The 12,335-nt window shown below is 39.2% G+C and overlaps 1 protein-coding gene across 2 annotated transcripts; it reads left to right on the top strand.

The window, feature by feature from the left end:
• Positions 1-2,701: 2,701 nt before the first annotated feature.
• LOC115922195 (lengsin-like) lies at positions 2,702-9,514 on the top strand. 2 transcript variants are annotated; one of them, XM_030980525.1, is made up of 2 exons: positions 2,702-2,895; positions 5,077-9,514. In XM_030980525.1, exon 2 carries the CDS (start codon positions 5,086-5,088, stop codon positions 6,424-6,426), a length of 1,341 nt encoding a protein of 446 aa, XP_030836385.1. In that variant the 5' UTR covers positions 2,702-2,895; positions 5,077-5,085; the 3' UTR covers positions 6,427-9,514. The 2 variants fall into 2 exon arrangements, with proteins under 2 accessions (XP_030836385.1, XP_030836384.1); XM_030980524.1 differs by having other exon boundaries at positions 2,703-2,950.
• Positions 9,515-12,335: the final 2,821 nt, after the last annotated feature.

The following is a 12,335-nucleotide window of genomic DNA, read 5'->3' on the forward strand; positions in this document are numbered from 1 at the left end:
GGGGGGCTGACAAAAAAAAATCCGCATCACCCCACTCTAACATGCAGGCCCCGCTGAACGTTTTTCAAAGTGGGGTCTAGGGGCAAAGCCTCATCAGGGGGTCAGGGGCGTAGCCCCCGAGGCTCAATGGGTATGGGCATCAGTGGTGGATCCAGGAGTTTCTTACGGGGGTGGCATGGGGTGAAATATATGTAAAACCTGATGAAGCGACAGAGCGAGACTTTAGCGGCGAGGGAAACGAAGCGGGGGTGGGTAGGAAGCATTTGCAATTTTAGAACCCAGACTCACATTAGACGCCTTTTCAGGCACTTCCTGGAGTAATATGACATAAAATTGCTTTCTCCTACCCCCTCCAAGAGTAGGAATATTTTGCAATTTGAAAACCACATTTTGCGCAATAATGTCCACCGGCACTTCCTGCAAGTGAGACGTTGCCGCACAATGCACAAAGACGGTGGTCCGGTACTTCACCAGTTATATCGAGTGTATAAACTGTGTTGTTATGAGGGGCGTTACTAGATCTTTTTCAGTGGGGGAGGGGGGAGAGGCCAACGATTACCTTCAAAACGAGCCGCCAATTACCGACAAATATATTAATGCCAATGTCCCAATGTCTACAAATTTAACCCTGTAAACCCGGGGCCAGGAACTAAGTTATTTTTCAGTTTTCCCCCTCCCACGCGCGGAAGCTTTGATACTTCATTAAATTATTAGAGAAAGAATACGATCCGTTGTACCGTTCTAGACTTTTTATTCTTGTTTCGCCCCTCCCGCGCGAAGCGCGGAAGCTATGACGTTTCATTTATTTATTAGAGAAAGAAGACGATTCATTGTACCGTTCTCGACTCTTAATCCTTGCCTGAATTCATTTTCGCCCATCCCGCGCTTAGCGCGGAAGCTTTTACGTTTCATTAAATTATTAGAGAAAGAGGTCGTTTCGTTGTACTGTTTTCGACTTACAATCCTTGTCCGAATTCAGTTTCCTCCCTCCCGCGCGAAGCGCGGAAGCTTTCGGCGTTTCATTAAATTATAAGAGAATGAAGACGATTTGTTGTACTGATTTCTACTCTTAATCCTTGCTTTCACATTTCATTAAATTATTTGGAAAAAAAGACGATGCGTTTCCTTAAATTTTTACTCTTAATCCTTGTCTGAATAGAGTTTCCCCCTCCCGCGCGTAGCGTGGAAGCTTTGAAGTATCATTAAATTATTAGGGAAAGAAGACGATTCGAAGTACTGTTTTCGACACTTAATCCTTGCCTGAATTCAGTTTTCGCCCTCCCGCGCCAAGCGCGAGAGCTTTGAAGTTTAATTGAATTATTAGAGAAAGAAGACGATTCATTGTACTGATTTCTACTCACTTTGTCTGAATTCAGTTTCCCTCCCTCCCGCGCGATGCGCGGAAGCTTTGACGTTTCATTAAATTATCAGAGAAATTGTCTGAATTAATTTTTTCTTTTCTTTGTCCGATAAAAAGTCACAGTTCGTGGGAAGAAAAAAAATTGCCGGCCAACCGACATTAAATATTTCACCGACTTCAAACTTCTAAATTGATATAGTACACGAGCTAGATAGAGCAAGTCCCCCGACACAGCGGACCCGACACAGCAACAGTTATCTATGCGTATCTTTCTTGCTCCTTCGACGTGGCGACTCCACCCAACATTCCCTTTGCTCTCTTAATACCACCCCCTCTCTCTCTCTCCTCTCTTTCGTTTGTTTTGTTTTGTTTTGATTGTTTTCTTATGTTTCTTTTTTCTCCTTTTTTTCTTTCTCCTTTTTTTCCCTTTCTTTTCTTTCTTTTCCTTTCTTTCCTCTCCTTCCTCTTTTTGTTTTCTCCTTGTTTCTTCTCTTCTCTTTCTTTACTTGGTCATGGTTCAATTTTTTTTTTTTTTTTTTTTGGGGGGGGGGGGGGGGGGCTAGGCCCCCCCCCCCCCCCCCCCCCCCCCCCCCCCCCCCCACCAGTACGCCAGTGCGTGCAACTGTTGTGTCCAGTAGCTGCATGCTAGTAGATCTATGTCTAGAGGCTTACTATTGAGGATCATATTAGCGTAGTCTGTGCTTGCAGACTACGCTAATATGATAATTTTACACTATACCACAATGCCTAGAGCCTTGAGCAGAGCCTAGATCTGCCAGTTTCTGGCTGTGGAGTAGACAGTACAGAGCTTATTTTAATCTCATTTTGCACACAATGTAGTTACGAACAAGGACTGGCAAAGGTTTGGGCCTGCAAACAAGTTTTAGCCCCCACTGCACTGCATGCAATCTAGACTAGACTGTTTGCTTGAGATGGCCCATCCCACGTCGACAGCATAAACATTGCATCATTCGCGTGTATACAAGCAGTGATTTTCTGGGTAGCTAGCTAGCTAGTAGCCTTTTGACAAGGCCTCGTTGACTCTGGCTAAGCGGCTGAGATGAGTCTAGATACCCGGAGTGAACGCGCGACCGAATGACGAATGTCATGACAGGTCAATTTCGATGGACAGGTCTGGACAATTTGCACTGGCGTTCATTCAGGTTTTCGCGATTAGTCTCTTTTTAGTCGCTCGGCGTCTATCAGGCATGTGGCCTTGTTTAAAGGCTAGCTAGCTAGCTGTGCGCGCGCGCGTCACTTGAGCTGTGCATGTAAGCTGAGCCGATACCTGGGCCCCGTCTTACAAAGAGTTGATATCAATCGTAAGTTATTTGCGATTGATATCAATCGTAACTATGTACATAAGAGATAGGAGACTGCAAACTTGCGATTGATTGGAGGACTTACGATTGATTTGGATCGATCGTAACTCTTTGTAAGAAGGGGCCCTGATCACGCATCCGACACGAGTAGATCCTATATCAGAAATATCTCTCATAAGATCGCATCCGAGACGTCTTGTCTGAGAGTCCTAGGTTAGTGCCAAATTCATTGAGGTCGAACGTTAGACTCTGAGCTGTCGACTGTCGAGTGAGTATTTTAATAAGAAGTAAATTATAACTATTATTAATATTTATGGAACTGGAACAGCTAGGCCTACAGGTAACTCCGGGAAGCTCCAACTGCGGCGCTCTAGCTCTAACTTACTAGAGCCATGGCATTGACCATACATACTGAAAATCTAGATGATGACATTGACAAAACTTGAATGGGATGAAATACTTTGGCCTTGCTCACTAGTACTATAGCTATAGTATGGTCTACTCTAGACAGAAATAACCATCTGATTTGGGTCATTTCTTCAATAAAACTGACATTTGTTGACATTCCCCAATACAGATGGTAACCCAGAGATCTCGTACCATGGGGGTAGCTAGAGCCAACAATGTACATCTTTTCGTTCAAAACATTTTCTCCCCGATTTTCTTTATTTAGATCTAATTTTCTGATTTCTAAATCAGATGTAAATTAGGTCGGTATGCCATTTGTCCTAATTGCACTTATCAAAATTTGATAACTTAATATTAAATGTATAATTTACAGACTTACTTAATACTTAGACTAGACCCTAGTCCTAGACTAGATCCTATGAATTATCCAATTTGGGTTTGGGGGTTAACCCCCCCCCCTTGATTTTTTTTTTATGTGTAGATGTTTTTTGGGAAAGTCCCCCCCTCCCTTTTGTCTATTTTTTATTTATTTTTTATTTTATTTTTTTTAGACTCTAATTAAAAATAAAAATTAAATTAAAGTTATGCCAATGGCTGACCTAAAAAAGGTGACCTTACCCCCCCCCCCCCCAACGGAACAAAATGTCAAATTTTCAAATTTCGAGACCAAAAAAAAAGTGTCCTCTTATCTTACCTTAGTGATTCTTTACCATTTTGATATATTTGGATGCCCCTGTGTATGTATATAAGCACTAGAAAAATTAGCCCCTAAAACACTTCTGCTTTCGAGAAAAATTGAATATAAAAATTTACTGGTGCTCCCGGTAAATTTTGATAAATTACAAATAGCCTACGGCCGTACAATGTTAGCTGCGACCATGAAAATCTCAGAATATGTAGTTGTGATATATAATTTCCTAACGGGAATAGCGTATCGGTCGATTTAGTCAAGAAACATTGTTTTATAGCTTAATTAATATCTTGACCTTGAGAGGGAGCAACATGAAGAGTTTATTATTTACAATTTCAAAACTTTAGACTCGTTTTCAACCGCGACAACGATCACTTAATATTGTAGGATCGCATTTGCTTCCAATATGTTCATTTGAACCAAATTGATGACCCCATACCAAAACTTTGTATTTTAAGGGGTAAAATTTTCCCATTTTTGATAATGTATTGGCAGTTTGTCCTTTAATTTTGCTTTTTCACGTTTAACTTTTTCGAGTTCTCTTCAGCCTTACATATTTCTTTACTAGTTGGAAACTTTCCATTTTTACGATTACTGTAAATCATATATTTGACCAAAATCAATACATGATTTAACAATATATGATCTTTCATATTTTTTCTGAAATCAAGCAACACATCAATCCAAATGAAACATCTTTAAATTGTTTCCCACCTCATTCCATATTCTGGACCCTTCAGAACATTTAAAGAAGATATGACGATAGGTTTCTACTTCTTTTCTACAAAAGGAACATAAATTTGACTGTGTTAATCCATACTGTAATTAACAGTGTTAAATTATACTGTAATTAACAGTGTTAAATTATACTGTAATTAACAGTGTATAACATTGCCTGGCATAGCGCCAGGTGGAGGGGTATAAATCATTTTTTTTTTTGTGTGTGTGTTTGTGTACCGTGTATAAGACGCACCCCCGAGTTTGAATTTTTTTCAAAATGTAAGCTGCAGCAAGGAAAATCACTACAGTGTTGCCAATTTTGTGATTGGTCGATTTCAAGTATAAACATACATGTATTATTCCTTATTTCATGTACTTATGTGTATCTCTCATTTTCTGTTTTTCAACTTGTTGGTTTTGTTTTTAAACCAGTTTAATGTGAGTGTGGACTCCACTTCAACTTACATGTATGTTCCTTGTTCATAGACATATAGTGCTTGTTTCGTTGTTGTTTCAAGATCTTCGTTTTTTGCCAATTGAATTATATACAACAAAATTATCTTCATATCCTACAGATTATCAAGATGAGTCTGAGTAAAGTACTTGAGGAAATCAAGGAGAAGGGGATCACTGCAGTCAGATTTGAGCAGACCGACTTACATGGCATAGCCCGGTCGAAGCTGATACCTGCCCGTCACTTCAAGGAAAAAGCAACGGGAGGGGTGAACTGTTACTTGGGTCATCTCGGTATGAGTCTCCAAGCGGATGTGATCCCAGGGACTGGGTATGCTGAGGAAGTCGGATTTGCTGATGCCGTCCTGTTCCCGGATTACAGTACATTCACGGTGCTTCCTTGGGCTGAGAACACGGCTCGTATTCTGATTGAACCAACTTATAAAGGGGAATACGTATCTGCTCACCCAAGGGTCTTGGCACGCAAGCAGCTGGAGAAGCTCAAGAACCTAGGTTATTCCCTGTATTCTGCTCACGAACACGAGTTCTACGTTGTGGATAAGGAGACCAAGAAACCTATCAACAATGATGTCAATATTCGATCCACTTTGAGGATGTTTCCGATCCGGAACTTTGTCAAGCAGGTTATGGAGGATATGCCCATTGTCGGTGTTGATATAGAAGCAGTTGAATCTGAATATGGCCCTGGACAGGTGGAGATATCCTACAAACCAGCTTTCGGGATCAGGGCTGCAGACAATGCTTTCACTTTCAAGACTAGTATCAAAGAGATTGCACTTCTCCAAGGGTTTCAAGCGTCTTTCATGTCAAAGCCGTTCCCCAACCAGAGTGGATCCTGTACCCACTTTTGCCATTCCTTGTACGATGCAGATGAGAAAACCCCTGTGTTTTACGATCCCAACAGTCCCATTGGTCTGTCGGAGGTTTGTCAGAACTGGGCTGCAGGAATACTTGCACATGCCCCTGCGATTGAAGTCCTCATGGCTCCCACAGTAAACTGTCTGAAGCGAGTTGGAGGAGCATTCTCTCCGATGAACGCCACTTGGGGTATGGACAACCGCTCCGCCTTGCTTCGTGTCAAGGTCAACGGAGACAAGGGCACCTACTTAGAGAACCGTGGGGGAGCCGCTGGTGCTAACTGCTACCTGGTGTTGGCTGCAACAGTTGCAGCAGGAATGGATGGTATCATCAACAAGTACAAGCTTCCTGCAGAGGTTACAGGGATAGCTTCTAATCCTGAAGACATCCCGCCCAAGACGCCCAATCTGCCTAACACCATGGAGACCGCGTTGGAGGCTCTTATTAATGATGAGGTAATTAGGGATGCCTTTGGAGAGGATTTCATCAAGTGCTTCAGTGCTGTGAAGATGCATGAAGTGAAGCTAGCAAGAGAGGCCCAGGCTAAAGGCCAAGATGATTGGGACTTTGATTTCTACTTTGAGTATCTGTGAAAATGATTTACTGGTAATTATCTTTGTTGTGGGAGCCGAAGTAACAAAAATATTGGGGTACAAATGAGAATGGATTAAGTGTTTAAATTCATATTTGGTGGCATGAAACTATTGTGAATCCCAACCATTCACAATAATTGTGAAGTTTCATTTATTTTCTGTTTGAACCAGAAGGGTTTTAACTCTGTGTATACTGTAATGATATGAGTTAATGCCCTTCTGGGTATAAACAGACAATATGATATATGGATATATGTCTCATAAGACAAGCTGATATATATATATATATATTGAGTTGAATAGGTGGTGGCAAAATTGCTTATTTTGATACTACATGTAGGTATAATCCTTGTATTCAAAATCATGTAAACGTAACACCATAGCGCTAGCAGGGTATATTGTATAAACAAAATATCCTTATCAATATAATTGTTATTTTAAGAAATGTAGATGTTTATTTTATTACATATGAACTGAATGACTGAATACTGAATTTTTAAGGTAATAGTTTTCACTCGGGTTAATTTAAAGGCTGAATATAGGAATGAATAGATCAGAATATATCAACAGGAATATGCATACTAATATGCATTTATTATTTCAATAATACACCATTACACTTCTTATACAAGTGATGTAATGTAATTTTTAAAAAGTATCAAAGTTAACAAATGATAGTGGAATTAAGAAATTATATGAAATCAATTGATCTGTAATAGGTTGACAAGAAATAATCATATTTGACTTTGATGAAGGTCATCATTGGTATCCTATAAATAGTAATGTTATCAGCTGACACCAACCAAATCATTTCTGTATACTTTGGCATTAAGTGCATGTACGTGTACTTACACATATATATTTCACAGGAAATCCAGAAATCTATTTCTTTAATACTTCTGTTTTCTTAATCACAAAAAACATGTAATAATACTTTTGGATGTGATGTAAAACAAAACAATGAGAAATTGAAACCAAAGTCAAATACAGTTAAATGTGAAATATATTTTTGTCAAACCAATCTTTATACATGTATATTCATTTATTGCATATTATGAACTTAAAGTGGTGGGCATCATTTGAAATTTGGGTCATCATTGATTTCCTATTATTGACAGCTGGGCCCAAATGATAATACTTAGTAGGCAACAGCTGCATTTTGCACTGAAAAGAAAAATGATATAATAAAACGGGATTGCATTATGATTGATCTATCATAATATAATGCAATCCCTTTTTATCAGAAAATTAAAATTACACTTGTGGGTCATCTAGAATGATTGATGGTAAGCAGCGTAGACTGACATAATCTCCATTAGTTGCTTGACAATAAATGTGATTTAAGCTACGGTCACAAAGGTCCTACGAACTATGTGTTTGTACGAATCTCCCTGTTTTTCCATTGTCTTCCCGAATTTCCATTGTCTGAAAATCGTTTGTACGGCGTTCGTAGCAGTTCGTAATGGCATTTGTGACCGAGGCTTTAATCCTCAACTCTTTAATAGAGATTCCAGTGTATTTTACCTTGATATTTGTAAATGTTTTGAGATTAGATATCAGGGATTATTGTCATTAGTTTTCACCAAAGGCTGATGTGTAATTCCATACTCTCATGAAAAATTAGAATCATGTATAACTTGATTTGATAACAGATATTGTTTATTCCATCTCTTATTAGAAACTGAGTAAGGAAGAATATGTTATTCATGAACTTATATTCCACATTTACCTGTTTACCCTAACGTGTTTGTCAAATTGATGTATGTTTGGTACACTTTAAGTTTTAGCATTGCATATAATCTCAACATTCTGAATTATTCATTACATTTCCATTTTTCTTATCGATTACATATTTATACGAATATGGTCAGGTGGATGAAAGTTTCTCATTCAGGGAATTCGACTACACTGTATGGTTGTGGTATACAAGTATAAGTTTGATTGTCTTCAGTCAGCATGTATATTTTCAGATTTGTTATAGTCTGTTGAGAGCCAGAAGTAAATTTCCAAATAGGATGTCAATTCACAACGCTCTGGTATGGTATGGTATATTTTATTTATTCAAGGTTAAAAACTAATACAATAAATTGTGCCCGCATTCAGCAAATGCTGTTTTTCAGCGAGGCCTAAGTTTTAGCATTGCATATAATCTCAACATTCTGAATTATTCATTACATTTCCATTTTTCTTATCGATTACATATTTATACGAATATGGTCAGGTGGATGAAAGTTTCTCATTCAGGGAATTCGACTACACTGTATGGTTGTGGTATACAAGTATAAGTTTGATTTTCTTCAGTCAGCATGTATATTTTCAGATTTGTTATAGTCTGTTGAGAGCCAGAAGTAAATTTCCAAATAGGATGTCAATTCACAACGCTCTGTTATGGTATGGTATATTTTATTTATTCAAGGTTAAAGACTATTACAATAAATTGTGCCCGCATTCAGCAAATGCTGTTTTTCAGCGAGGCCATGCTCTCAACAGACACTTTGTATTAGAAGTGGTATGTCGAAATCCAAAGAAATCTGCGTTACAAATTATAGTTATGAATACCTCTTTGTGAGTAACTCTGGCATAACAAGATACCGATGGCATAACAAGGCAACTTTTGCTGGTCCTTTTTTTACCTCATGTATCTTATCTTGTTACATCAGGATATAAACGAAGGACCAGCAAAAGTTTTCATTTTCATGGGCCCAATATCATTGTTATGTAACTAGTTTTTAGTGTACACTTCTTTCAGTGAATCGAAGTATAAATCTTTAAGTTTTTTTTTCTTCATTTGTTTATTTTTGAATGTGATAAAAATGTTATGATTTCTTTATGACTGGTTTCTAGAAGGTTTGTGTAATATTTAAGTTACATTTGAAATAAAAAAAAGGTTTGTGTCATATTAAGTTACATTTGAAATGGGTACATGTAAAAGTGATATTATAGAGTTTGGACTTCATGTATTTGACAATCTTCAAATTCGATGTTTGATGTAGAATTGTAGCTGATCATGATAGTGAATTTTCTTTAAAATCATTTTTTTTTAATGGTATCAGAAAATAAAGGCCAATATAATTGTTAATACACAGCATTCAACTATACTGATTTGTTCTTTTGTATTATCAGTAATGTACTTAAGTATTTACGATCAGATAGAGCAAAGCGAGCAAAGCAAGTGGAGCATCAATTGGCGTGGGGTCCAGGGGCAAAGCCCCAGCAAAGTCAAGGGCGGAGCCCCAGGAAGCTCAGGGGTTTTAGGCCTTTAATTACGGTCAGATGAGCATTCAGGGTTTTAGGCATATAATAACGGTCAGATGAGCATACTTTGATACCTTATTTGTGACACTGGCAAGTCACTAATTTGAGTGAGGTCTAGGGGGCGGCATCCCCAGAAGCTCGGGGGTTTTAGGCATTAAATTACGATGAGACTGATGAGCGTCTAGGGACCCCCTCGGGCCCTTTATGGAATCTCAGGGATTTTAGGCATTTAATTACGGTCAGATGAGTAACCAGGGGCCGCCTTAGGGCCATTGGTGGGGTCCAGGGGGTATAGCCCCCGGGAGCTCGGGGAAAAATAATGCCACTTTAGCAACATTTGTAAATCACTAAATATCAAATTAGAAATAAACCATGTTTGAATTTTATTAGGGGGGGGGGGGGGGGGGGTTACTGCGCTCCCATCAATACGCCGGTGAAAGGAGCTCAAGTGACTACCCCAATAGAGCTATATGATAACTCTTATTATATAGGGTAGGTGTGGGGAACTGGAGACCACCAAGCTTGAACAGATCACTGTCTGTCCGTGTTGGCTTCGATATTGCTAAAGAGCCTTTCCAATTCATTTCGAAGACTAAAATGCGTTCTTTCTCCGAGACAATTGGCAAAATTGACCAAGGTAAGCAATTTTGATCGTAAAATTTTGCTCTGATATAAAAATACAATTTTCACTGAATGTTGTGGTGTATGCAGATATTTAGAGGTGGCTCTTAACAAGTAGTCCAAAGTCCAAAGGGTTGTAAATATTTATTAGGTCAATTTAGTAAGTAGGCAGTAAGGGACTTCTTAAAAAACATATTCTTTCACATGATTTGTAATAACAGCTTCCATTTCATTTGTTGAGAGGGGGCGTTTCCAAAACTGGTCTGTACCTTTAATGGTGTATGTCTTTGAACTGTATACACAGTTTGGTGACCAACCTGGGGGGGGGGGGGGGGGGTTGGACATTATCTGCATTTTAAGTGAGGAAAGACAAGAAAAGAACAACCAGCACACCACGGTATCAAAAGGCGATTAAACTTTCCAAACTTCATAACTTGTAGGCCCGGATTAAAGTTTCAATTGCACGACGCACGTCTATGACGTAAGGAATAATGCATATTCAGATATCCACTAAACTTGGTGCCAATATAATGCTACCCAAGTGGTGTAAATTTATTTTTTGTAGAAACATATTGTGTAATTTAACGTTGGAAATTTGGAATTGAATTGGGGCGTTGAACGAAGAATACACGTTAAGCTGACCAAAAGTGCGAAGCAGTTTTTACTCTCCGTAGGATCATAAACGTAAAAAAAAAAAAGAATCAAAATCAGTCCCAGAAAAGACGGTGAGACAACAACAAGTCCAATTTAAGACCAATCTAAGACGTATTCATAGTGAAAGACGGTGGCCTCAAGTTATGTAAGTTGTTGTTCTTGTTCTTTATCGCTGTTTCATTTACTTTTTGTTGCCTTTAACTTGTTTCAAAATACATCTGAATTGTTACTCTACATCCAGGGGCGGCGATTTTTTTTTTTAATGACCGGGGGGGGGGCGAAATGTGACGGACCAGTGGCGTAATGAGCAAACACGTTGGGGGGGGGGGGGAAGAAAACAGTCCGCATCACCACAACTCTTATATGTTACATGCATGCATCGCAGAACGTTTTTCAAAGGAGCGTACTTTTGCTTGGGGTCCAGGGTCAAAGCCCCAGCGGGGGTCAAGGGGTGGACCCCCCGGAAGCTCAGGGGTTTTAGGCATTAAATTACGGTCAGATAATTACATACGTTTTCAAAAAAGTGAGGGGCCGGGGGGGGGGGGGGCTCCAGCCCCCCGATCCGCGGGCCTTGATATGCAGGCTTCTAAATAAGCATACTGTTTGCCTGACTGTAAATTTAGGAATTTTCCATTAACGCATACAAAAGTATAATTTACCAAAAAGTGAGAAAAACGTTTGAATTTTATTTGGGGGGGGGGGGGAATCTGCCCCCAAGCCCCCATCAGTGCGCCAGTGCGATGGACGAGGGAGCATGGGGAATGAGAGGGGCGAAGGTGATGGCACTGACTACCCCCTCACGCGTTTTTGAGGTTTTGTTGTATTAAAAAAATTACCTTTCTTAGCAAAACTATAGTACAAAACCTAGAAATATATCTTTTTTCACTCATCACTTTTTATTTTGCTGGTAATTAGTGCCGTCCGAAGGGTTGTAAACATCAGTTTAGTAGGAAAATTTTAGTATCACCAGGGAGCTTGGGCATGGATGGGATTTCTATTTCCCACTCTAGGCCTCTGTCATATACGTGTATATTGATCCTTTGATATCGCTATGGGAGTTGAAATGGCAAATAGGCAGCCTGGCAAATATAAACACTATGTTGTAGTTACTCCTTACTGCAAAGAGCAAGCGAAATATTCATTTTTGTAGCACTGATCTGTTTCTATAACTCTTAATCTTGTAAACATACAATGTAAACTGTGCTTACGTGATACCAATGGAATACAGATTTTCTACCATATGTACTTTTATTATAGTGTTTTTGAAGGGTATTATGCGAGGGATGCGAGGGTAAGAGGTCACTTTTTTTTTTTTTTTGGTCTCAAAATTTGAAAATTTGACATTTTGCTCCGTTGGGGGGGGGGGGTGGGGGAGGGTG

The sequence above is a fragment of the Strongylocentrotus purpuratus genome, unplaced genomic scaffold (assembly GCF_000002235.5).
Source record: "Strongylocentrotus purpuratus isolate Spur 01 unplaced genomic scaffold, Spur_5.0 spur5_scaffold_11, whole genome shotgun sequence".
NCBI lineage: Eukaryota > Metazoa > Echinodermata > Echinoidea > Camarodonta > Strongylocentrotidae > Strongylocentrotus > Strongylocentrotus purpuratus.

What these genes read in the sequence shown, in the direction of transcription:
- LOC115922195 (XM_030980525.1), top strand. Translation starts at nt 5,086, where the DNA reads ATGAGTCTGAGTAAAGTACTTGAGGAAATCAAGGAGAAGGGGATCACT.